At 43.8% G+C, this 27,960-nt stretch overlaps 1 protein-coding gene across 5 annotated transcripts in view; it reads right to left on the reverse strand.

The window, feature by feature from the left end:
- Asap1 (ArfGAP with SH3 domain, ankyrin repeat and PH domain 1) overlaps positions 1-27,960 on the reverse strand; it is a 319,306-nt gene that overhangs the window by 118,234 nt on the left and 173,112 nt on the right. For all 5 annotated transcript variants that reach the window (XM_052747906.1, XM_052747903.1, XM_052747904.1 and 2 more), the window contains one exon: positions 18,475-18,547. In XM_052747906.1, coding sequence (XP_052603866.1) covers positions 18,475-18,547 — 73 coding nt within the window. The remainder of the gene's footprint in view (positions 1-18,474; positions 18,548-27,960) is intronic.

Consider the following 27,960-nt stretch of genomic DNA (forward strand, 5'->3'; position numbering starts at 1 on the left):
AGCTTGTTTATATACCAACTCATCCACTGATTCTCCAGTTACTTAAAGAAAAAACTCCTACCACATTCTCCAGCAATTAAGAAATTATGGCCAGGCGGTGGTGGCACATGCCTTTAATGCCAAGCACTCAGGAGGCAGAGCCAGGCGGATCTCTGTGAGTTCAAGGCCAGCCTGGTCTACAGAGTGAGTTCCAGGACAACCAGGGCTATACAGAGAAACCCTGTCTGGGAAAAACAAACAAACAAAAAAACCCAAAAAATACCCACCCCTGCCAAAAAAACAAAAAACAAAAACAAACCCACCTCTGTCTTGGAATACAAAAAAAAAAAAAAAAAAAAAAACCCCTCAAGTGTTCTAGCACATTTCTTTCCCTGCATCTATCTTGACTCCTTTATTTTGTTTATGCCCTAGGTCTGCAGAACAGCACTTGTAAAACTTTTTTTTAAATAAAACTGCCTCTAGGTACAAAGCTCACATGCTTGGATAAGATGGATCTGTGTTTCAAGTACAGTTTTGGTACTGAACCAGCTTGCTACTTTATTGTCTGGCTTAAAAAACCCACAACGATGACAGCAACAAAAACTTCTGTGCTTCCTACCCTAACAGGCACACAAGGACTATTTACCTTCTATTTAGGGATCAGTTTCCCTTCTAGTTCTTGCTTTCAAATCTACAAGCAGACCAACCTTATAGGAATGGGGTGCCAAGGAGTTGACATGAAGCACAGACATTTCTTAGTGAGTGGATACACAACAGTAACTCCTACCCTCATGAAACACCTTCTGTCATGTCTTCCATGCTTTCCCGATCATCCTCCACCTCATGGCTGCTCCTCTCCACTGCCTTTACATCTGTCTGACCTCAGCATGTTGGAAAGCCTCTCCCTATCTCTAGGACTTTATTATTTTCTATCTTTGAGATCTCAAGTCTTACCACTTTAAATGCTTTCTAAAAGTTCTAATTTGACACCTTAACCCAGAGCCCACCCCTAAAACATAAACTTACACATCTAACCACCTATCCAATGTGTCCATTTGGATGCCCAATCAACAGGCTACAACGGACCCTTGAGTCTTCTTCCCCAAGCCTTTTATCTCACTTAGTCACGGGCAAGCAGCATTAGTGAAGCTGTAATGCAAAACCTGTCAGGTCATACTCGATCTTTCTTTCTCACACTCTGGTACCTCAGAGTGGCCACAGAAGGCCATTTACTACTGAGAATCCCACCTTTAAGGTACAACCCAATCTGACAGCTTCCTATCATGCCATGCTAATAACCTACCCACATCCCCTTTTCTTCTGGTCTCTTGGTTGCTGCTCTTTACTTTGTTACTAAAGCAGCATCCTGCACGGCCCTATTAGATGATACAGCATATGTTAACTCCCATCACACACATAACCATGAGGTATCCCAGGCTTGTGATCTTCACAGGCACACCAAAAGGAGCACAGAACCTCTCTATACCCTAGGGCTAATGTGTGGCAGCTGGCTTAACTGGCAACTGAGTTGGAGGCAATACTCCTTCCATGTTCAAGCTTTTCCAATATTCCAGTTTGGCTGTTCAGATCTCCATTTCTCTATTCCTCAGTTTTGGTATACAAAGAATCTGCATTACTGTGTGGAAGTCTATAGTAATGCCTGATATATACACTAGATGAATTAGTGACAAGTATCTGTTAGAATCCTAAGCCATCCCTTAGTTAGACGGAACCTTCCCTTGCCCGTTAAGTCCTGTAATTCTGCATAGTTTTCCACATTATCTGTATATATCTTTCCACAGGAGGCATGGATTGCCTCTGGTCACCTCTGTATTCCCACTCAACAGACAACACTGTAGATTTCCCAAAAGGCTTTAGGATAAATCTGAATTTGGTTTAGTAAGAATTTGTTAAGTCCTCTGAAATTCCTTGGGCTGCTTATCCCCAGTTATTCAACTGGAATGAAATGCTTTACTATCAAACACTCCTCAATAACTGTACAGGAGCAACGGGCATTCACAAAACAGAACACTAGCCTGGAGAATAATGGGCAAGAAGCATCACTGTCAACCAGTGAGGCCAGATGAAGGCCCCAAAGCCTTCTGCTCATCTCAGCATTACAAATTCATGATGCCTGCAGTGGCTGTAAGCATTTCTGGCTGAGATATTAAAAAAAGATACAGTGCAGCTCTGGTTACACTTCCAAAAAATAGAAAGGACACATCAGCTCAACAACAGGCTATCTATGTCTGCCCCAAAGCCAAGACTCCTGCCTGGGCCACAGAAGCCCACTCACCACTGACAATCCCACCTAACCATTTTTCTGGCTTTTGCAAGCCAGTGGGAAACAGTACGGTTCATGTCAACCCTCCCAGCGGGGAAGGCACCTCAGTGGTAAGTGGGGAACACTGGTACACCAGCGTTTTGCTTGTTGACTTGAAATCATACAATGCTGCAAATAAAATGCCTACAAACGTGTAGGTTAACAGTATCTGCTGCTCACTGCAGACTAATAAAGACGTTTTTTACAAATTGGTTCTGGAACCCCTTCCTGGGCATCCCACACAACTGCAGTCTCTTCTCTTCCTCCCTTGACATCTATTACCCTGAAATAGAATTTCATGCAGAGGTTAGGAAGAATTATGAGAAGCCTGGCAGATCAGTGATGATGACTCACTGCAGAATCAGACAGACTGAGCAGAGACAGGTCACCAGAGGAGGCATTGATTTGTGCTCTCTGGCCTAAGTGCTCTCTCTGTAATATTTTCCTCATCACCAGATCTCTGCAAGATGTGAGAGATGAGAGGCAGAAAGCTAGACTGGATAAGTAAGCACAGGCTAGGTCACAGATCTTGAATACCCATTAGTGCCAGGGTGTGCTTATGCACGCATCAATTTGAGTGTGCTTCCACACACAGTGATATGTCATATATATGTAATATTCTGGTTCAGAATCAGATATTAAAATATAGTGGTATAGTGAGTTGAATTTTGGGATAATAATACTAATGGTGGGAGCAGCATAAGCCAGTCAATGCTATCTCAGAGCTGTATGCAGTATCTACCAGCACAGGAACAGGTCTCATGCATTTTAAGCACCATTTAGCACAGTGCATTATGAATCTATTAGGGACAATGTACTGGAAGCATCTTCCCCATAGTTCCTCCCCTCCCCCTTACCTCACAAAATACCCCTACCTCTGTGCAAAACTAAGAGTTTTCCGGGAAGATTCTCAATGTGTAACGAGAATGAGGGGCTGTGGTACTGCTCTGGTGGAGGAAGCATCCAGGGCAGAGGCAGAGGGAGGCCACACTAGAGGACAGTCAGTCATCTGAATGTGCTATCGCTTCAGGGGTACAGGAAAGAAGAAGAAGAAAGTAAAGGCATGAGGGGAGACCATCACAGAAACAGGTTCGTAACTAAAGAGAGGGACTAAAGGCATGGGAAATGCCCTGATCACTCCAAGAGACAAGAGAGCACAGAAAGTTCTCTTTTATGATCTGTACTGGGAGGTGTAGAGATACCACACAACAAGGGGCAAGAGCCTTGGGCTTCCTAGACAGTGAATTATGGGAAAGAACAGGTAGAGTGTAGAGACGATTTTGGAGAGGCTCGCCATTAATAGCCGTTTTGGGGTGGTGCATCAGTTCACAGAGCTGACGCCCTGACGTACATACTAAATAAGCTCTTTCCCTATTGCTGTCTCTCTGACAGTCTTGCTTGCAGGTCCCAATCCCTGAATGCAGCTTAGAGGAAAAGCTCTACCCTGCTCAACTGCAAAATCTGAAGTGGGGTGAACTTTTATTCCATGCCCGAATGGTCGGTACTTCGGTCAAGTGGCCTTCTTCTCTAAGTCTTACCTGTGAAATGGAGACATCAGTGGCATCTGCCTCACAGAGGGTGAAGATATCGTAGGACAAATGGTTAGCACAGAAGCACAGGAAGTACGTGGGGACAAGGACAACGGTGGTGCCATCGCTGCCCACCTTGCTCACCGCAGTGCAACTGACCAGGCAGCAGAGGGCAACTGACCAGGCGGCAGAGGCGTCAAAATCACCCTGGCATCAGGAAACTAAAAGCTCACGCCCTGAGACCGGGAGTGCCTTTGGGATGTACTGCAATTCCATCCCTAAAGCACACCTGGAGGATTCCGTGATAACGAAGCAGGCCTTTCTCGGATGGCTGTTTACTTGTGGTAGAACTTGCCATACCTCCTGTAGCTTGAGTTTTCCTGCCTGGCCCACAGTCAGGACAAATCTCTCTCACCTGCCAGTCCCACAGCCGCTCCGACCCGACCAAGTAAACACAGAGACTTATATTGGTTACAAACTGTATGGCCGTGGCAGGCTTCTTGCTAACTGTTCTTATAGCTTAAACTAATCCATTTCTATAAATCTATACCTTGCCACATGGCTCATGGCTTACCGACATCTTCACATGCTGTTTGTCATCGTGGCGGCTGGCAGTGTCTCCCACTCAGCCTTCCACTTTCCAGCTTTATTCTCCTCCTCGTCCCGCCTATACTTCCTGCCTGGCCACTGGCCAATCAGTGATTTATTTATTGACCAATCAGCAACACACTTGACATACAGACCATCCCACAGCAACCTCCAGACTGGGATCCATCACAGTAAATATCCTAAGGCCCATACAATACTCCTTCAAGGCATTATCTTTATTTACGTGCACCTGTGTGTGCCCGAGCGCCTGTGTGTGTTGTGTGTGCCCGAGCGCCTGTGTGTGTATCACATGCGTGCAGCATCCACAGAGGTCCCAACAGGGTGTCGGATCCCCTGGAACTGGAGCTACAAGAGGGTGTTAACTGCTAAGGTAGATTCTGGAAAACAAACTCGGGTCCTCTACATGAGCAGCCAGCTCTCCAGCCATGAAGGAATTGTTTCATAGGTAAGCAGAACCGAGGGCTGAAGCCAGGATTAGAGACCAGCTACACTGGATTTCTGCTGACCCAACTCAATCAAGACTATCCCGTACGCCAGAACACCGTGTTAACACCTACTCAGAATCCACTATATGAAAGGTTTAGGGTCAGTGCCAGGAATCCAACAGACTTCTTTGTGCCTTAGGAATATCAACAATGCAATAGTTATAATTAGTTGGAATTAAAGTTTCTGATGAGTTAAGATGTCAGAATTAGGCAAGTATTCCTTCTACATTAACCCACTCACTGTCCACCATTACATGCTAATATTTCCACCTTCATTTTAAATATGTGAAAGGGTTGAAGGTTGTTAATAAGCAAGTTTCCCAAGGTCACACAGCTAATGAGAAGGGGTAGCAGGACTGAGGCCTGGTCTATAAAAGGATCGGAAAATCTGGTATCTTATTTCTAGTCTTTATTGCCTGGTCCTGGCCAGATGACTAGACTCTTTTCTTTCTTTCTTTTTTTTTTCATTTTTCTTTATTAAGAAATTTTCTACTCACTCTACATACCCCCCCATCCCATCTCCTCCCTCCTCCCGCCCAAGCCACCCCACATCCCCCAAATCAAGGTCTCCCATGGGGAGTCAGTAGAGTCCAGCACACTGAGCCTAGGCAGGTCCAAGCTCCTTCCCACTGTACCAAGGCTGCGGGTGTCACACCACAGGCACTGGGCTCCCAAAAGCCTGCCTATGCACCAGGGATGGATCCCGATCCCCATCTGGGTGTCCCCCAAACAGTTCGAGCCAAACAACCATATTCCATATCCAGAGGGCCTAGTCCAGTCCCATGGGGGCTCCACAGCCACTAGTCCACAGTTTATGGACTTCCACTAGTATGGCCGGTCATCCCTGCACATCTTCCCATCATGATCTCGACGACACTCCCCCACCCCCAACCCTCACCCCCGCTTGCAGAATCCCTCCTCTCTCTCATGTATTGGATTCCCAGAGCTCAGCTTGGCTCCTGGCCGTAGATCTCTGCATCTGCCTCCATCAGTCACTGGACAAAGGCTCTATGATGACGGTTAGGGTATTCACTAGACTGGTTACCCGAGTAGACCAGGATGACTAGACTCTTGAGCACCTCAATTCCCTCATGTATAAAGCAGGTCTAATAGACTCACCTAGTCACTGATTGCTAAGGTGTCATAATGAATAGGAGAGACCTTTTAGAAGAACAGCAATCCCACAAAAACCCCAACAGCTTCTTTCTGTATAGTGAGTATTAAGACCTTAAGGCAAGTCACCAAAAGCCCATATCTAAGTCCAAACCCTAATGTGACGGAGGCATTAACTGGCAGAGGAGGGCATAGAGAGGGTCTGAATCCCTGCTCTAGTCCTCACTGGCCATGTGACCTTAGAAAAGTTACTGAAGTTTTTAGGGTCTCCAATTCAGATGTGAAATGGTATGTCTATGAAATACAACACAAATGTCTAATATTTTCATATTTAAAGTGCCAGTCCTAATGGGGACCAGATATCAACTTAATGTCATGGTATACTTTGGAGAATTCTGGTATATGTAAGATAGCAGTGAGATAATGATATCTAGTTGGCATGGTCATTATGGGAAATTGAAGAAGAACGGCTATAATGTGCAACATGCAGTTTCCGGCATATGAGGTGTTTAAGTACTATCACTCATTCCAAAGTAAGTTTCACTTTCGAATCTTCCCACCTCTTCTTTCTTTAGAATCTGGTCCTTCCTTCAGGGTCTTTCTTTATTCTCTTCTGTGCAGGGTCTAGAGTAACTTGTGTTTATCATCTTGTGAGGCAGAGCTTCAGGATTCTGGAGGGAAGCCTGGATACGTGCACGCCTAAACACCACCTAAGCGTCTACCCAAATGACTCTTCCCTGAAGTGCCACCAAATTCCAGGTCTCAGCCTTCCTCATTCAAAGTCAGTGTAAGCCCACTTTTCATTTACTTCCATTTATGCTTTACCCCATTTATGATATATCTGGTTCCCCGTGCTCAGTCTGACTACAGCGAGTGCTCAATAAGACATTTATTGTGGGTAGTGAACAAATAATGTTCCTTCTCTCACAAAAGACACATTTGTCAGGAGCCAGGCACAGGAGCTGTAGTAATAAGGCACATTGTAGTGCTAGAGCACAGGGAAACAGACATACTCTCTTCTACTGTCTTATACACACCCGATAGCATGAATCACAGTGTTATAATCTTAACTGCTCGTTTTTGCAAGTTTTAATTCACATGCAGTTACACATACAAAGATCAAACTGTAACTTCCTCTTCCAATCCAACCTCTTTCTGTGGCACACACACACACATACACACACAAACACAGGCACTTTCCTTGTATTCAACTCACTTTTTAAAATGCCAAATGAGGTAGCATGCATAAGACACCACGGCTTCCTTTTTTCCAACTGAATAAAGACCAGGAAATTCAACATAAGCACATCTTAATAATTATGTCAACTGTGGTTATGTTTCATAGCAAGCTGTGGTGCTGGTTACATAACAATCTCTCTACTAAGACTCTTCCAAGTTGTTTGCAGCTTTCCCCACCAAAACCCAACACTTCAACGACAATTTCCAAACACAAGCTTGTACATGCTGTTGCTCTGTCTCTGGAAAACTATATACAAACAGAGGCTTGCAGGGGATGTGGATATATGTACACTCCATCTTAGACTCACCATGTTTCCCTCAGAAGAGGCTGACTGCGGCAATCCCATCTCCAACAGCAATGCCTACATGACAGGGGCCCTTTCTCTGGAAACGAACACCGAGAAGCATTGTCCTTAGCTGTTGCCTCATGGACATGAAAAACAGGACCACAGAAAGCCCACTTTTCTGTATTTTACTGTCTGTTAATATTTCCTTTTCTTTCCTTTACTTCGTCACTCTAGTTTTGAATTGCCTGTCTTTCTTACCACTCTGCAAGCAGACTGCCTTATAGAGAAGGGAGCTATCTTTGTAGTATGTGCTGCTAATTGTGATGCATAACTTCTGGTTTTCATTCATAATTCCTCCCTAATGTAGACCATAAATCTAGAAGGTCTTGTGCCTGACACAGTGCAGAAATTCAAAGTTTTCCTTATCTTTTTGTCAGATTGGCCATAAAGACATTGTCTAACTTTCCCTGGTAGGAGGGGTCCTGTTCACAGCCCAGAGCGAAAACACCGCAGAAGTCAGAGGATGCTGCAGAGACAGGCATTGCTGGTCCCCCCTTTAGTCTACTGGCATAGGTCACACCCTTTGGGGCTAAAGACTTTTCAGCAAGGTTGTCTGGGCTTTAATCATGTGCCGCCAAAGGGCAGGGTTTGGAGCTCTTTCAGCTAGCTGAACACTTGAAGGGTCCTGGAGGATGAGGCACAGGAGGGTGTGGGAGCGCCACATCCCTCTCTACAGCTCAACACCAGCACCTTACATCTGGAGCCTTTGTAGCGTGTTTTAGACAAAGTAGGTAGACATGTTTCCAGGAGTTTTGGAGGTTAAACAAACCAACAGCACCTGAGGAAAGGGCTGTGGCAATCCCGATTCACAGACGGTCAGTTAGGAGCTCGAGTGATAACCACCCTAGGGTTCTGGGATCATGTCACAACTCTGGCTAGTCCCCAGAACAGAGTCCCTTGTGTGGGAATGTCAGGACTGAGTTGGATTAGAGGTATCTGCTACAGAATATTTTGCGTCCTTGCTTGTGAGACCTGAGTTGTAAGTATGCAAGAGGAGAAACTGGGTCTATGATCTCCTCTTGTACGGCAAATATTTTCTGTCTTCATTTTGTTTACATTATGCTTTGCCATATAGAAAAAGTTAAATTCATCTAGTTAAAGATATCAGTTGTAATCCAAAAGATTACTGGGCTTCCTACCTAAACCTTCTACTCTTTCATACTTAAAAACAAAATGACAACACTGAAGGGGCCAGAAGGCTGACTTGAGAGGGCACTGCTTCTGCATAGGGCCTGACTTCAGTTTCTAGAATCCCTGTCAGGTGGTTCATAACCTCTAACCCCACCTGCAGGGTAATCCAATGCCTCTGATATCCATGAACACACTCACAGAGACACACATACTTTAAAAAAAACTTAAAAAATTCAAGCTGTTAACTCAAAGCAATATATGTGTTTACAAAGCAAGAGATGGGATCTAAAATATTTATTTATTTATTTTTTAATACTAAGGACTGAACTTGGGGCCTTATAGGCTGTGTAGGCAACGAATAAGCTAAAACTCACAGCTTTCATTATTTAAAATATGTTCTTAAACATTCTAAAAAAATTACTGTCTTCATGATACTTAGTTTGCAATAAATTTATTTATATAGCATGAGAAATAGTAGTCATCTGTAGGAAAATATACTACTTTTAACAGGGTTTATACAAGTCATCCATTTGGGACCTGGTTAACAAAACAAATGGCAAAACTTGAAGGCAGAGGTCAGAATTCATGAGATAGGAACTGAGTGAACGCTTGATAATAAGCAGCTGTCTAATAAGCAGATACGGATTAATAACATTTGAGGCAGGAGGTAACACATCATCTATGCACGCAAAGTCTGAAGGGTAAAGTATTTGGCTGAATGGATGGTGTCTTAGCCACTGTTCTATTGCTATGAAGAGACACCATGACCTCAGCAATTCTTAAAGAAGAAAGTATTTAATTGGGGCTTGTTTACAGTTTCAGAGCTCATCAATAATTTCATTTTATATTTGTCAATGATGAGAATTTTGCTTCATGTAAACACAAAATGGCAGAAGTATATTTAGGGTCATATGAGAAATTGTTGGAAATTCTGTCCTAATATTCCAAGCAAAAATTCAATTAAACAGTTTTTAATGAAATGTCAGTAACTCAAATAACAGTTTATAAAAATCAAACATTCTAACTGTACAATCCAAAGATACACTAATTTGACATTTACATGTTGAACAATGATAATAGGAAAATATTCAGGATCTTTGCTTTTGTAACTAAACCATTGGATTTTTGTAAGAGCAGGAAACTATATGTAGAGTGAAACATACAGTGGTCTGGACTCTGAGCTGGAGCATGTCAGGTAGTACTTGGTGCTGCTTGGCATGACAGCAGTGTCCACACAAAGTGCTCATTTGTGTTCAGAGCTTGGGCTGCAGGGAAGCCATGCAATGTAAAACAGAGGAGTTTAGGGACACCTCAGACTCCTCCTCACATGCTTGATGATTTTGAATTCATTTTTGAGGCTGTGCATTAAAGACCATTTTGCCATTGCCAAACTGTTCACAACTCCAACACTGGGTGTCTCAAGCCAGTTTAGGAAGCCTGGCATAGGCTAGGACCTGGCTAGAGCACACACTCTCCAGATGTGGTACGCTGCAAACTATTCTTGAACATTCATCCCTGTCAGTAAAACACGAGAAAGCACACACTTCCAATCAGTGCTTGTTTACTTAAATTACATATGTGCTCCTAGACCTGGTTCAAAACGTCTGTGGAAGAGGGAGGAACTCAACAAGTCCTGTGGAGAACAACACCCGATCTGGCTTCCCCATACAGACTGTAACGCCCTGGTTCTTCACTACAGTTAAGAGCAACGTCTTTACAGGAAAACAGAATCACAGTTCATAGAGATAAAAACATCAAAAGTGTGCTCAAAGAGCAACTTGGAATGAGAGGCCAAGTGCAGGAAGGTCTAGGATCTTGACCGTATTTGTCCAATAGGAACTGTTCAAGGCTGAAAGGCTGACCGTAAAGATAATTACACAGGGACTGGAGAGATGGCTCAGAGGTTAAGAGCACGGGGCTGTTCTTCCAGAGGACCCAGATTCAATTCCCAGGACCCACATCACAGCTCACAACCATTTGCACCTCCAGTTCCAGGATATCTGATATCCCCTTCTAACCTCCTCTAGTACCTGGCAAGCATGTAGCACACACACATACATTCAGGCAAGATACCATACACATAAAATAATAATAATAATAATGATAATAATAAATTCAGTTATTATCCATATATTTAAAAAATCAGAAATGTTAAATTTCCTAAACATAGAACTGATTTTGTAATCTTGTCCTTTCCAGTCTTACTATTAAAATCTTCATCTGAAAGACCCTAACCTTTCAGGCTTACACCCCAAGCCCTAGGAGAATAAGGAACTAAAAAGAAAACTAGTTCCAAGGGCCACCTGACTCAGCCATTATTCAACCTGTAACAATGTAACAATGTAAAAAGATTTCTGTTAAGAGATGTGCTCAACTGTGACTGGGATAGTTGCAGGTGTTCCAGGAAGGACCACTGTGACCTTTGTGTAAACTCCACTCCTGCCCTGATACCCCCCTTGAGGTTTCAGGAAAAATGTGCACACTGACGTAACTGTACCCCCTCTGTGATCACTCTGTGACCAGACCATGATCTTGTGAAACGAAATTGTATGGGAATTCTAATCTTATGGCTTTTGTGGGTTTTTCCTTTAAAAGTGCCTATGTGACTGTAGTGTGATGCGACTCTTGCTCTTAGGAGCAGAGTTTGCCCGTTTGTACAAATGCTTCAATGAAAACCTCGTGCTGCTGCATCAACTGGACGGGAGTCTGGGTTCTTGGGGCGCCCACTTGAGACCCTAACCTTTGGGGTCCAACACATCCATTTTATCTATGCCTGTGAAGATCATAATTAAAATTAGCATTGTACGACATAGTCAAACACTGACGTTAACTGACAACTCTATTTACCACCGACTTCGCACTGTCTCTGCATATTTGAACCAAGTGTTTGGAAAAGCAGCTGAAATAAAGCTGCTTGCTTTCTATCACTGGCAAGTTTAGCATTTTACCTTTAAAACTTTAGATTTCTCTGTGTACTCTACAAACTATTTCTCAACAGATAAACTAACAAAATGAAAATTTGGAGAACACCACACGCTAATTTTGTCTTAAAAGAGCACAACATTTCTTTCCTACCACCACTTACTAGCAATTCTAACTGAAAGGAAACAGAAGGAAGAGAAAATAGGACAAACCACGTGTCTTCTCTCCTGCAGTGAAAAGGTGGAGAAGGTTCCTAACAGCCGAGCTGTACTTCAGAAGGAAGACTTCGCTGCTGATACTTGTCATCCAACTACATCTCACGAATATTAAGGGATGTAAAGCCCCCCCCCCCCACCTTTCAGACTAACAATGCTACATAATTCTAGAGGGCATTATATATTGTGAGCAAGCTAACGTTTATTCCAAATACATCTTGGCAAACACCTTTTTTTTTTAAGAATAAATCATTTCAAAAGATTTTATTAGAGAATAATATATGATTGAGAATATGCGAAATTTTAATCTAATTTGAACATTACCCAATTTACACCATGTTTAAATGTATATTTTATCGAATTCATATGTATAGTTTCATTTTTCTTGAAACAATTTGGCTTCTGACCCATGCTCTATTTATCCTGAGTATTAACTGACCATCCACAGGTCACAATGATCTCATCCTACACTTTCTTTTCTGGGGTGTTTTTTTTTTTTTTCTTTATTAAGAAATTTTTTATTCATTTTACATACCAACCACAGATCCCCCCTTTTTCCCCCAACCCCCCCATTCCCTCCTCCAAAAGGTAAGGCCTCCCATGGGGAGTCAGCAGAGCCTGGTACATTCAGTTTGAGGCAGGTCCAAGCTCCTCCCCCTGCATCAAGGCTGAGTAAGGTGTCCTACCATAGGTAATGGGCTCCAAAAAGCCAACTCATTTGGCAAATATTTTTAAGAAAATCACCATACAATAATAAGTAATAAAATATATATTTCAGTGGTTAGAGATATGCTTCAGTCAATAAAGTACCTGCCTAGCATGCCCAAAGCCATGGACTGAATCCACAGTGCTGAATCAGGTAGGTGTGGTGCTGCCTAGTCCCAGCACTTGGCAGGTGGAGGTAGGAGGATCAGGAATTGAAGGTTATCCTTAACTACACAGGCAGTTTGAGGTTATCTTGGGATATAGGAGACCCTCTCTCAAAATAAAATAAAATAAAGAAAAATAAGATGGACATCTCAATTTGAGATCTAGTAATATAAATATCCTGGGTCTTTACTCCAAGGGAAAAGGATCTGCAAGTACATTAAGGTCAAAGAAAGCCTGCTAAAAACTGATTACTGTCCCCAATGCAGACGGCAGAACAATAAATCCATCCAGTCTACCCACTGGTTGGTTGTTCCACTTTATAAAAACACAGCATGTATCATTAAGTTCTCTTTTCTGAAGAGCCATACCTGACTTACAATATACACGCATGTGCATAACCACATGGGCAGCAAGGCTACCAACACTAAGCTTGTTTCTCCTCTACTGAAGGACTTGTAGTCGTTTACAGAGACTGGAGTTGGCCAGCCAGGGCGGGAGGGCAGGCAGACTGGCTTGCAGGTGGCTTGCCTACATGGCAGTCAGTTTAGGCTTCTGACATGGGGGTCTCTCTCCATGGGGTTAGTTGAGTGGGCGGCTTCTCCTCCAAATCAAACAATCAGAACAGGGCAGGTGAAAACTAGCACTCAGATGAACTAGCCTTGAAATCACAGGGTGCTACTTCATTCATAAGAAGGGAGTTTCTCAGTCTGGGTCATCCTCAAGAAGGGGGAATTATGCTCTATCCTTGTAAAGAAAAAAAAAAAGCCAAAGAGTTGTAACATATTTCAAACCCTTTTCAGTGCTTAGGAAACTGCCAGTTATTTTAACCAAATTACCAAAAATAAAGGGGAGAGAGAGACAGGAGCTGACAGGACTAAATGACAATATGTCTCATAGATAAATAAACTAAGGCTTTAAACTAAGCAACACAGGAAAGCAGAGTGGCTTGGATAGCTTTCTCCTGGTCTAAGACATTCAAAGGGCTTGAATTTTTTGCATGTTTTTAAGTGTTCTCATATATATATCAGGGATAAGAGAGACAAGTTCCCAAGGCAAGTCAAAGTAAAGGACTTCCATGGAGATAATTTCCAAAAAAATCATTTTAATTATTCTTACACTGTTCAGTATTCAATACTGACAGAAGCTTATATGTAAAAAATAATACATTTTATAAGCACAGCCCTTCATAATTGTTGACTACTTTTCAAATCATTTTGGGAAGTCGAGTGTTGGTAGTCTCCAACCAGAAATAAAAAGTGCTTCTTAAATCTTTAAGCATCATCACGTGAGATTTCTGTCACTTAATCACTGTGAAAAAACAAAAAAAAAAAATCATGGAAATACATCGTGAAAGAGACAGCAAGGTTCAGCCTCTTGTGGCTTTTCAGGATGAGGCCAAAAGCGCTTGGATAGGGACAGTCTGGACTGGACTTCGAATGTACCGTGTGAAGATACATACTACTACTATTTCCCTCATTTTCACTATATTTCTAAAAGATTAAATGTCGCCGGGCGGTGGTGGCGCACGCCTTTAATCCCAGCACTCGGGAGGCAGAGCCAGGCGGATCTCTGTGAGTTCGAGGCCAGCCTGGACTACCAAGTGAGTTCCAGGAAAGGCGCAAAGCTACACAGAGAAACCCTGTCTCGAAAAACCAAAAAAAAAAAAAAAAAAAAAAGATTAAATGTCACCTCTAAAGGATTAAATGTCACTACGCTGCCCATGTAGTCTGACAAAAAAACCCACTGTACTATCTTGGCTTGTGACTACAAAAATACCACTGGGTCCCAGCAGCCTGTGAGGAGCCCCAAGCAATCTGAGTTTATCTCTACACTTCCAACCACAAGTACAATTTCTATGTGATCCCCATCACAGAACCACAAAGTAAACCCACAGGTCACGCTGCCCACAGTTTACACTTGAGTGATTCACTCACTACTAGTCACCATAAGCGAGTACTTACACAGCTACTTTCAGGCAGGTTTCCAATGAGGAACCCATCCAGCCAACATACAACAAGCAATTTATTATACACTCACTAAGCCTTGTCACACAGCAGGTAAAAGGTGATGAAAATAGCATGTATAATGAGCAAAGCCGGGGCTGCTAGGCTCTCAACCTATTCCTAGTTAGTCCTGGGTAAGGTGTCTGGCTCTCTAAGCTCCAGCTAAATCATCTGAGACACGAGCATGATAGATAGCACTTACCTCATAGCCTTGCTTGGCTTAGTCTAGAGCACAGCATCAATGCCTAATGGACACCAGGTTCTCTGAGAGGCATTCCCTGACAGAGGCACACCCTGTCACACTACACCAGATCCCCTGAATCTCTTTCTGAGCCCTGTCAGGTTTCCTTTTACAGCACTTCCTGGTTCCTTATTAAAATTCCTTTGCAGATGGATGCAAACTGCCAATGGACCACAAAATTAACAAAGACAGGATCTCTCTGACTTGTCCTGCATATTTAACACTCCGAACAGTAGCATATGATGGGTATTCAATTAATACCTACTGAGCTGATAATCATGCCAACAAATGGGACACAATACAAAGAAGAAAGATGTCCTGATGAGGGACAACAATGACCCTTGTAAGGAGTTCATAGGGCAGTCAGTTACCAGATTTAGCTGCAAGTCAGATACACATAGCAAATATGTTTCTTTGTAAACAAATCCCAGTACCTACTCTTGCTCTAGAACAGCCTGAGGATGTGTGTACAAGACATCAGCCCCATTTGTGTCTGCTAGGTCTTCAGGTGACTCTAATGAACATCCAGGGACTAAAGTGAGGGTGCTGCTCAGCAGGTACCATAGTGACCACACACACACACTCCTGCTGGAGCAAAGTCTGAGAAAGAGGACTTTCTGTGCTCAGGGAGACCGTCTAGGTCCACACTGCCCAGTGTGTTATCTCTTGGACATGTGTGGCCACTGAGTCTGAGGAACGGAAGTTTCAATATCATTTGATGTCAATGAATTTAGACACCACTCGTGAAGATGCTGCTCTAGTGGGTAGTATTAGGGAAAAAGCAGGCAACACCGCTCCTACCCAGCATGGGGTCCAAACCTTCATCAGCTGTGGCCCATCCACACGGGGAATACGTTCTGGAGGAAAGGCACTCAACTGTGTGCCACCCCTTCACTGCTCCCCTTTACAACCTCAAAGGAACCATTTCTTCCCCTGTCATTCTAAGGCTGCTGTGACCAAGGAAACTAGTTAAAAAACAATGAAGCACATCACCCACACAAAATAGCTTGTGTGAGCTGCTGGGGACATGTGCGGTTCTTCCTCAGAAAGAGAGAAGAGACTCACAGAGTTCCCGTAAGGTAGGTGTGGAAGAGGGAAGAGACTCACAGAGTCCCGGTAAGGTAGGTGTGGCAGTTCCTCCTGGCTCCAGGGCAGTGCCTCAACATGGAGCCACACTGATATGACTTGACAACTGCCTTTCCCCCACCCCCAAGCTGTTCCACTCATGCTGTATCACTTTAATTGCCATGTTCCCACCTACAATTTGCTAAGTATCTACTATGTGGCAAGTAGTGTGATGGTTATCTCATTTTGTCCATCTGATACCCTATATATCAAATACTATCTCTGTATTTTATAATGAGGAAATTTAAGACCCAGTGGAGTCAAATAATGTACTTGAACTTCACAAATGTGGCAAAGCTACACCACCTTTCTTCTCTTTGCAAACAGTATATAGTGCTGTACTTATATACAGGCTAATCTTCATTTATGAATCTCGTTCACTTGATGCTTTTCCAAATCCCAATAAAGGCTCCTGAGCATCTCCTAATATATATACACCTTAAGTGTAATTTATTGTTACCTCACAGCATGAAAACTATGGTAGCACTTGAGAAATCATCAGAGTAAGCTTAACCATATAACCGCCACTCAAGGGAAAAGCACAAACAAAGTCAGCCCCTGGAAAGCACTCCTGTGGTTTCTCCAGTTGATTTCTCTGCTTTCTTTCTCAGAGGGCTACTATCTACAAACTGTCCACCCTACGTTAGGAGTTTATCTGAATGAAGCCAAAGACGGAAGCTATAAATTAGGTTTCTCATTTAGGTGAAAACTTAAAACAACATACAGTCATTCCAGACTGAGACAACTGTGATGGCTGATCTTGGCTGTCACATCAGGAATCAACTGAAACCCAGGCAGCTGGGCACACCCGTAAGGATTTTCTTGATCAGATCATGTGAGTTGAGAAGAGCCGCACCTGCTGCTGGCAGTCCATATAAAAGAACATGGAAGCTTTGCTTTTGGTCTGCTTGCCTTTGGTTGCGCTGGCAAGTTCATCTGCCCTGTTGCTGAGTTATTCCTTCACTGGTGTTAGAACCTACTTCTTCTGTACTCCAATGTGGGCTGAAGACCAGCTGAGATATCCAGCTTCATGGACTGAGCAACTATGGGATTCTTGTCCTTTCCACCAAGAGATAGCCATTGTTGAACTAGCCAGACCACAACTGTAAGCCACTCTTATAAATCCCCTTTAATTTAAATATATGTCCATTCAATCTATCAGTTTTGTTACTTTAAAAAAAAAACGCTGACTTGTAAAACAGCCATTATTTATCTGGCTAAGTAAATATCTCAGCATTTTCTTGAATATAGAGAAACTGGCAGTGGTATGAAACATGATGACAATGAATATTATATAATGTTCTGAGGTGTGGGGAGGAGGCTTCAGAAGAACAAGACCCTCCAGTTTCCCCTCAGACTAGTAATTCTGAGCTCTGATGGTGGGTGAGGCAGTCAGTGAGGGGGTCATGTTTTGCCTTGTTCACACTCTTTTCAGCTCTATAATTGTATAAGCATCAAATTACCAAGAACACTGCATTTATCAAACTCCCACAATGTAATACAGAGATCAGGCGCACTAAGTCCCTCAACAGCTCTTTAGTACCACCACCGCATTTACAGATGAGAAAAACAAAGCTCGGAGAAAGCTGAGTATGCAGTTCAGGGTAGTTCTGTCCACTGTCCAGTCTCAAAGCACGTACTCTTTCCTTCACAGTCAGTCAGTCATCTTCCCCTCCCAGGTTCTCTGTGAGGTCATACACAACTGATATCTTAGAGAAGTGACCTCCTACAAGGGAGCTGAGGCTGCCAAAATGGTATCAAGGTGAATCAGAGACTATCACTTCTTGTGGGTGCCCATTATTTTAATTAATTTGGATTGTTTTTATTCAATGACAAAATGCTGTGGTCACAGAGTTGGAAAAAGTCACTGGACCAATGCTAAAACATTTAGTTACCTAAGTTCTCTGTCATCATTGGATAAAAGAACCTGTGGGCAACCTGTGAAGATATGAACTTAACATTTCCCCTCCCTAACTTTCCTGCAGGATCCATGGTCAGTACTGGTGTTCACCGTGGACAGGCACACTCAAGAAGAGACTACACCGGATCACAGGCTGACCAACCACACCAAGAGACTGTAAGTATCTCCTGTCATCTGTGACAACCATCAGCTACCATTGTGCTGGATTCTCAAAAGGATCATAACATCAACTTCAACTATAGAAACAATGGCAGGTTTGGGCTGAGAGTAGAGACAGAAGGGAAAAAAAGGAGAAAAGTTCAATTCTTTGACCTACTTACCCTTTCCATTTGTTCAGGTCTTTTGTGACTATCCTACATGTGACAGAGACCACTCTGAACATTATTTATGAGTCATGGGGATCTGATTTGGTAAGTACTTACCTTGACCAGAATTATATATTGCTTTGACAGATTTCTTCACTTTCTGTAGGGCTGTTCTATCTTGGTCTAGAGCCTAAAAGAGAGAGGGAAAGGGTGTTGGAAACTTTTGGTATATTAAAAAAAATTTTACTCACAACTTCCTTTCTTCTGCTGAGCACCAAAGCAGAAGCACACTTACAAGAAACCAGCTGTGCCTGGCTTTGCATACATGGATTCTCTGTAGGGTCACTACGAAAGGCCCAGTGTGTGTGAAATGGACAATCTGGTAGCCTGTCAGTAACCATGCAAAGAAAATGCAGGGATCTTAAGGACCACATCCTCCTTTCACAACTTTGTAGCCTATTGAGGGAGAAAAGCACGCTTAACGCACAATGACACAAATACCCTGGGAATGAAACCTATCTTAACATCTGTTATAAATTCTCCTAGGGGAAAAAAAAATTAGTGAAGTTTTATAAGTAGGGTTGATCTCTTCATTGTGCTTTTAAAGTTCACAGCTTCTTTAATTAATTAAAAAAAAAAACCCTGTCTATTAAAAAAGCAAACATGATACTGATGATTAAACTCAACCCCCCCCTGCCCCAGCTTCCCAAGTGCTGAAATGACAGGTATGCACCACCACACCCAGCCCTTGGCTGACGCTTTTAGTCCATGTAGTTCAGTGGTTCAACTGTCATTTTTCTTCAGCTTCTTTTCTCTAGACAGTTATGGCTAGACAAGTGAGCAGGCACCTTGCCCATGCCGACCTAGCAGGTCCTTCCTGGGACTTCTGGGCTTGGGAAAAGAGGTCATAATAGCCAGGCCCTTTCCACTAAGGTCAGCCTGATAGCACCTCGGGTTCTTTTTTCTAGAACAGTTTTGTTTTTAAACATTACATTTTAAATAATTTATTTTGTATGTATAATTGTCTCAGGTCACAGAACCCAAGAGTGTTCAAGTCACATTTCACACTAATGTAATGTAAACGGAATCCCACACGTGTGGTTTTTCTATCAGTGGCCTGGAAGAAGGACCAGGGTTTCCTGCATGCACATCGACCATTACTCCCACTGTGCCCATCATGGATGCTCTATAATTTGTACCACAGCAACATCCCACTAGTGAGAGCAAGATTTGAAGGAAAACAGCCCGTGGAGTACAAAGTTAGAAACGTTTTCAGGGAAGACCACATTCTGGAAACCCAGGTGCCTGTGGCTACAGTATCCACTCTTTCAACTCTGTGTTTAACATCCTTCTTTATATGTACTCAAATCTTTTTCTAAACTGAAGCAACTGCACTGTAAAGAGCCACAATAAACCGAAAGCCAGGATCTCTTGCCACTAACAGATGATAGGCTGAAAACCCCCAAGTACCCGACTGGCAAATGCTCATCTGCTCAGCATCATAGCCATGTCACATGGCACTTGCACTGCCCCCCACAGGTTAGGGCACGGTTTACCTCATGGTTTCAGGGTAGAGGTAAAAATCTGAAGTATTGTAAAGGTCTAACATATATACCCTTGAAAACAGAACAAAAGTAACCCATACTTAGTAAATGCTGTATACAGCAGAAAACACATTGAGAAGTTCACATGGAAGGTCCCACTTGATTCTCAGAATAACTTGTGACTTAAGTACTATTATGTACATTTTACAGAAGAGAAAACTGAAGTTTCGAAAGTCCAACCTGTCTGGGGTGACACAGCTGGAATCTACACGAAGTCTGACCTCTAACCCTGTCCAGCTCTGCATTCTAATCTGTACCAAGCCGGAATGAAAAACTGCATGTCATCACAGAGGGTGGGGGACACCCTGCCATTTCCAAGAGAGAAAGCTGAGCAAGCCATTTAGGATGTTGAGCATCAACAGGATGGGACTTAGAATCACCTAAGAGACCAACTCTGGGCACGTCTGTGAGGGTGTTCTTAGGGAGGTTGAAACAAGAGAAGGCCCACACTGAAAGCAGGCAGCACCACCCCACAAACTCGGGTCATGCTGATTAGAAAGCAGAAGCAAGCAGGAGCTCAGCCTTCATCAGGCTCACTTCCTGACTGCGGGAGCACCGTAGCCAGCTGCGGGCTGTTCTGCTACCACCAGGGACTCCAGGCCCTCAAATGCTGCACGCCAAACTCAACCGGTCCCCTTCCTTCAGATGCTTTTGTCAAATAGTTTGTCCGAGCCAGGAGAAGAGTAGCCAATAATACACTGCTTGTACGGAGAAAAGGAGAGACCGCAAATCCCAAGTCACTGAAGACTGGACAGGAGTGTGCCCTCTGCGGAACTGTGTGAATGACAGAAACAATTATCATCGCTCACTTTATAGACATATTACTGACTTTTCCCCCACCAAGAAGAGAAGCCCTGGGTGTGAGAGAGAGATCTGTCTAATGTCCCACACCAAGAGGAGAAATAGCCTGTGCGTTTTCAAGCATGCTCCCTATCTGCTGTGGAAGCATGCCTGGGTTCCCCTGTATCTTGCCATAATTTCAAAAAGAGAGACAAGATCTGGTCTCAGTTCACTCGGAAGTTCAGCTATAGGGGTCTACTCAGAATTAGTTCACGGACTATAATGCCCGTGTATATTAGGAGTTAATAATGCCAATGAACAAAGTACACGGAAGATTTCAAAACACTGTATGAGACACTATGTAGTTTCTTGTGGGGGGTGCACTGAAGGAGGAAGGCAATGTCTCAAAATTCATGTTAGATGCTTTCCCAGCTCATCCACGAACACAAAACTCATCCACCGAGCACAAAGTTCATGTACTTTTAAAGGTTCTTAAGAGCATTTCATCTGTCAGGTATACCCACAGCTAAATCTGAATGATGCTTTTAAAAGACAAACGAAAAAAACTTTTGTATTTGGCCAATGGCAAGAAGCAGCCAAATAAAATGTACCTTTATGAGTCCCATACTGTAGAGAGCTAGAGGATGTTGTCTTTCAGTCAAACAGGGCCTCCTCCAGAAATTACACCTCTAGATGTGCTAAAAAGTTCCATTTCCCTCAAGTGCCAAACAACTGCACTGCCTGCCTATGAAATGTCATATGTAAAGTCAGATGAGGGCTAAGAGAAAAACTGTGCACAGTGTGGACTGGGCAATTGCATAAGACTATGACAGGATATCTGCCTACATTTCCTCTGTTGCATCTGAAGCTTACCATAGCAAAGGGCAAGAGCAGGAGCGCAAGCCAGGAGGGGAAGGCACTAAGCGCACTCCTCCACAGCTTCTGCTTCAGTTCTTACCTCCAACTCCTACCCTCATTTCCTTTGATGATAGACTGTGATGGCGAAATGGGCCAAACAAACCTTTCCCTCCCCAATTTGCTTTTGGTCACAGCCTTTTGTCAACTAAGATACCTACTCTTGGAGGTTTGAGAAGAATTCAAGATGACCATGAGGGCACATAAATCATGCCAGAGATAGATCTGTCCCTTCCCTTGAGAGAATAAATGCAGTAGCCATAAATTAAATTAAAACTCAACAAGTCTGAAAACACTTAACATTTCCAGCAGTTAGAATTCATTTTTATGAATTCATTCAACTGATATACATTACTAAGTATAGGTTATGGGTTAGGACACAGACCCCGAAGTGAGTAAGATGTAGTCAGTTTATGTATAACATAGTTTTGGAATAGCAAATTCAGTTCTAGGGGTTCCTGGATACAGAAGAAGGGGAGAGTGAGAAAGAGAAGTAGGGAACCAACACTCCAGTGTCTGCTGTGTGCTAGGCATTCGTCCACATTTCCTTCACCTTTAACTCTTCCATCATGGTCATGGACAACTACCCTTCTCTCTTCCTGAACTAAGCAGGAAGGGAGATACAAAAGCAGGCTCGAAAGGTAAGACAAGGCAGACACAGGAGCTCCGCCCAGTCCCTACTGTGTTGGTTGAGGAGGTGAAGCCTGGGGGCTGTGACTCAGCTGTGTGCCAGCAGGATACGGGCAGGTAGGGAAGGTTCAGTCAGGAAGCAGCAGCCCAGAGGCAGAGGAGAGGCATGCCAAGAGCAGCTGCTGCGAGAAGAGGCGAAGATGTTATCATTTGTTAGTTTCAAGATTACTAGGAGTCGAATGAGGCTGCTACAAAAGGGGAAATTATCAACCTAAAATAAAAGTTGATTTGCATAATGCACCCCAAAAATGGAAAGTTGATGCATCATACACAAATAAAGGCTTTAAGCTGTTTATCTCACTGTTGGAGACTATTAAAAGAATTTTGAAGATTCAAGTTCTCTAGATATCTAATGTCCTCTGTTGTGCCTACAGCAATGGTTGTTCAGAGTGGGTGGAATTGTAACCCATGGATAGACTTGTAGGTGGTACACTGCTAAGTTCTGGGCCCCAACCTGACAAGTTACTTCACAGTTCAAAACTGTGGCAAAGTTTCAACAAATCATTTTCAGTGACAAATTATGAACAATTCCAAACAACTATTCCATGCCAGCAAATAACCACTAAGCTAACGACAACCTTCTATGCCAAAGCAAGGCACGCCACAGAACAGTAACTGAAGTCTATCTTTCTGTGTAGGCATCACTTACCCTATGAGGCATATACTCTTAAGGGAAGGACAACACTGACCGACCCTGAGTGAGACCAGATATTCAGCAGATACCACAGTGTGCTTCTGCATCGAAAGCATCTGAAACTACAAATCCACAGAGCCTAACTGGCACCCCATGACGTTGATGTTTCTCTCCCAGGTGCTGGTTTAGAATCCTAGTTTTTATTCTAACTATCTGTAAGAATACCTTCTTAACTAAGATAGATAAAGCAAAATGCTGGGGGCTGGGTAATATACATATATAGAACCGTTTTCCAAGGGCTTGTTATAGTCACAATAGCCCCAAGCCTCATTTTGCTTTTCAAAAGTCAGTCACTTTTGTGCTAGACCAATAATGAGATGATTTCCCTTTCCTTGGTAAAGGCCAAGGAACTTGACCAGACATAGTACCTTCAACTACTGAGGTTGCAAAGCAAGGCTTCCACAAGTCCTGCATGGCACAGACCAATGGAAACTGCACTGAGTGATGAGCCTGCCTCCCTCCCTTCCGGTCCTCCACTTCTACAGATGGGAACTTGGTTCATTGGCGGCAAGAACAGTGGGAGCAGCAGGGGTCAGCCTGGGCCAGCTGTCCTATCTAATGCTCTTTTCAACAAACCACTCTGCCTTCTTTATAGAGACTGTCGAATCCACCAACTTGAAGAGAGAAAGTAGAACGGATCCCCTTCAAAGCCCTTGAGGTTAATCCTGTCAGCACGGTCAGCCAAGAATCTAATCCTACCTTACAGGAAAAGGCTGGGATTGGAACTCTCAGGGAAGCTCCCTCTCTGAACTTGTGGGACATGCCACCTAGCATCTCTTTAGCAGAGGTGTCACAGTTGAGGGCCATCAATGTTCTAGCAATCACCTACCCACCACTTTATGGGCCAGTCTTTAAATCAACAGAGCTTAGCTATGGAGCTGAGTACTACTGTGGGGAGAAATGTGCCGCCTGTGGCTGTGAATGCAGGAAGGAAATGAGGCCACCGAGACCCGGGCATATCCGGTCTGGCTACCACTTTATTGGCTTGGTGGCTATAGTCAGCTTAAATCCCCAGATACTAAATGCTGTTGATGCTGTCTTCACACACCAGGTGAGGGCTGCTTTTCCCCGCCACAAGGGCCTCAAATTCTTATCTTAGCCCAATTTGCCTTCTGTGCTGGCTAGTTTTATGTTAACTTGACACAAGCTAGAGTTATCTGAAAGGAGGGAACCTCAACTGAGAAAACTCCTCCATAAGATCCAGCTGTAACAAAGGATAACCAGACTACAACCCACAGCTCCAGAGAAGCTGGGTAACATGGACCATCCTAAGAGGGACACATGGATCTTCCTGGGAAGGGGAAATAGATGAGATCTCCTAAGTAAACTGGGGGCCAAGGGGGGGCAATAGAGGGGAGGGGATGAGGGATGAGAACATGAGGGAATGGGATGGTCGAGCTGGGGGAGAGCAATGAAAGAGATATCTTCATAGAGGGAGACCTTATGGGGTAAGGGAGAAACCTGATGCTAGGGAAATTCCCAGGAATCCACAAGGATGACCCCAGCTTAGCAATAGTGGAGAGGATGCCTGAACTGGCCTACCCTAGTAATCAGATCGGTGAACACCCTGTCATCATAGAGCCTTCATCCAGTAACTAACGGAAGCAGATGCAGAGATCCACAGCCAAGCACCAGCCCGAGTTCTGGGAGTCCAGTTGAAGAGAGGGAGGAGGGATTATATGAGTGGGGTGTGTGTGTGTGTGTGTGTGTGTGTGTGTGTGTGTGTGTGTGTGTGTGTGTAGATCATGATGGGGAAATCTACAGAGACAACTGGCCCAAGCTTGTAGGAATTCAAAACTTTAGACCGACAGCTGTGGAGCCTGCATGGGACCAGACTAGGCCCTCTACATATGGGAGAGAGTTGTGTAGCTTGGTCTGTTTGAGGGGCCCCTGGCAGTGGGATCAGGATCTATCTCTGGTGCATGAGCTGGCTTTTTAGGGCCCATTACCTATGGTGGGACACCTTACTCAGCCTTGACACAGGGAGAGGAGCTTGGACCTGCCTCAACTGAGTGTACCAGGCTTTACTGACTCCGCATGGGAGGCCTTACCCTTCTGGAGAAGGGGATGGTGGTGGGGTGGGAGGCTGTGGGGGAGTGGGATGAGGGATGAGAGAGGGATCTTTGGTTGGTATGTAAAATGAATAAAAAAATTTTCTTTAAAAAAAAAAGATCTGGCTGTAAGACATTTTCTTAATTAGTGATTAATGGGGGAGGCTGGAGGGTCCAGAGTTCTATAAGAAAGCAGACTGAGCAAGCCATGGGAAGCAAGTCAGTAAGCATCACCCCTCCATGGCCTCTGCATCAACTACTGCCTCCAGATCCCTGCCCTGTGTAAGTTCCTGTCCTGATTTCCTTCAGAGATGGACTATGGTTTAGAAGTATAAGCCAAATAAACCCTTTTCTCTCCAACTTGCTTTTTTGCTATGGTGTTTCCTCACAGCAATAGAAACCCTAACAAGGCCATCTCTCCAGACTGATCATAAAAATGCCAGTATGTATTATATGTGTTACCTTACTCAACATCCACAGTAATGTACAAGGGGGTTTACACCACCCCTGCTTTACAGACGATAAGATCACCGAGGCTCAGATGACAGTAGATCATGCAGCTTGTTAAAGACAAAGGCAGGATTCTAAGCCAGGTCTTTTTGAGGCTGGAGCCCATGCACAGCAATTACACTGCCTGTGACCTTTCTGACCTGCAGAGAAGTCAATCAAGAAGAAGGCGACTCGTGGGAGGTCGGGGGAGGGACAGGAGAGGGTAATGGAGTGGTGAGTATGATGAAAGCACATTACATCTGTGTATAAAAATGTCACAATGAGACCACCATTCTGGATCTTAAGAAACGGGAGAGGGGAAACAAGAAGGGTTCAGTCATCAGGACAGTAGCCAGGCAGCTCCAGAAAACCTTTCCTTTCCCTTTTAGGTAGCTGTACGAGGAAGCCTGAGAGACCGAGACTGGTGCTTTCCTTGAGAGTCCCGAGCAGTCACTGGGGCAGCAAAGGGTGAGAACCACAGCCACGTGGGGAGGAGTCGACTGGTGCTCACTGGCGTTACATTAGCTGAATGGATCAGACTGGAGCGGCCTATGAAACGTGGCACTATGTAATTCATTGCTAAATATTCTGCCTGGCTTATGGGTGTGGGTCAAAACTACAGTGGGGCTTGACTCTGGACTTCAGGTCTAAGACTTCTTCGGGAATCCCATCTTTGACACCGGCCACCACATTCACTAACACTGATGCTGTCTGGTGTACTGAGCACTTACTCACAGAAAATAGTTTTACTAATGAAAACCAATAGCATCTGAGATGCATGGGCTGCTGAAAAGCACCGAGTGCTTTAAAAAAAAAAACAAAAAAACTCGGGACTTACTGAAAGACATCACTGAATGACAGGAAAAAAAATGAAAAGAATTGGTGCATTTACCCTTGGAATCAGCAAAGTCGGAGATCACTTACAAAAGATTTCCCATCTAGCTGTGACCCACAGACAGGTCACTCAAGGTCAGCCTGCACAGAGGAATGTAAGGGCAGTGGAGGACACCTGCAGCTGGGATCCTCCACTTGGGAAGATCTGCTCCCCCAGATGTTGGGCCTACATCAGAAGTGTGGGTGCCTGGTAAACACAAGACTCTTCTCCATCAAGATGTGGTGAGGCAGGAAGTAAGTGTGTGCCAACATTCTAAGAGACAGGTTTGTGGTTAAGCATCAAGGAGGCGGGGCGGGGGTACATGCCTGTACTCCCAGAACTTAGGAGGTAGAAGGAGGGCTGACAGGTCAAGGTGCTCAGCTGGAAGCCACTCAAATTCCCTCTTCTTGAGCTCTCTGTAACAAACAGGACAGAAAATGCTGCCAGGAGAATCTCCTATTGAGATCACTTAAGTCCATTCTTCCCGCTCTTGCCTTATTGTTTTCTCCAGCCAAGACCTTTAATAGCCTCCTGATGGTTCCCATATTCCTCCCATCCCCTACACAAAGGTACACTGTTCCTAAAATGTAAATCTGGTCCTGTCATTCTCTGGCTTTAAAAATCTAGAACACTGATGGAGAAACTCTTCATGGCTGTCACTATGTTGGATTAGAAATTTTTCTTTTTAAAATAAGTCTTGTACACACTACCAAGGTAGTAAGGTTGATTACTTAAAAACGTTAAGCCTTTTTAAACAATATCTTCTAATTCATGCTATGCCTACTTTGCCCACAGAATTTCAAAAGACCCAATGACATGTTTAACTTTCATAGAAAACAGGGGAGAAATAGCACATACTCATGGTAATTTCCTGTAGCCTTGCAAATTGTACATTTAAAAAATTAGTAGAATATTGTGTTTCAAGAGCTCCTGTCTGGGGCCGAGAAGAAAACTGTAATCACAGCAATTACCTTGTGAACCTCTAATTTCTGTTGTAGCTGCAAAGTTTGGAGTAGCACACCCACCCACGAGTAGTACCATGGCTCTTTCATCTAGAAGCAATTTCTGTTCCATTCTCGGGAAAATAATAATTATAGGTACAGCAAGGTATTTAAAGGGAAAAAAAAAAAGTCATGAAAACACCATTTCCATGCTATAAGACAGAGAGAGCTCCCAAAGAAAGTAAAACCTCGACCAGGACTAAGTCCCCCAATTTGTATGTGTTAGGAGCTGCCTCAAGAGGACAAGAGTTTATGCTAGAGACCAGACAGTGCACTACTCAGCTGTTTGCCCTTATAGCTCCTCCAATCTCTGGGATCCCACAGTGTTCCAATAAGTATACTGTTTGGGTCTTGACCCAGTGCTTTGAAGACATGCTCTAATGGCTCAAATGGCTCACATTCATTGAGCCTTCGTCAAGATGGAGAGTAAGTACTGGGCAGATGCCAGGCTTTAACAACAGTGGTTTAGTGACTGGTATCTGGAGCAAGACTGCCTGAGGTCAAA

Source organism: Peromyscus californicus, unplaced genomic scaffold (assembly GCF_007827085.1).
Source record: "Peromyscus californicus insignis strain IS unplaced genomic scaffold, ASM782708v3 Scaffold_20__1_contigs__length_68692818, whole genome shotgun sequence".
Taxonomy (NCBI): domain Eukaryota; kingdom Metazoa; phylum Chordata; class Mammalia; order Rodentia; family Cricetidae; genus Peromyscus; species Peromyscus californicus.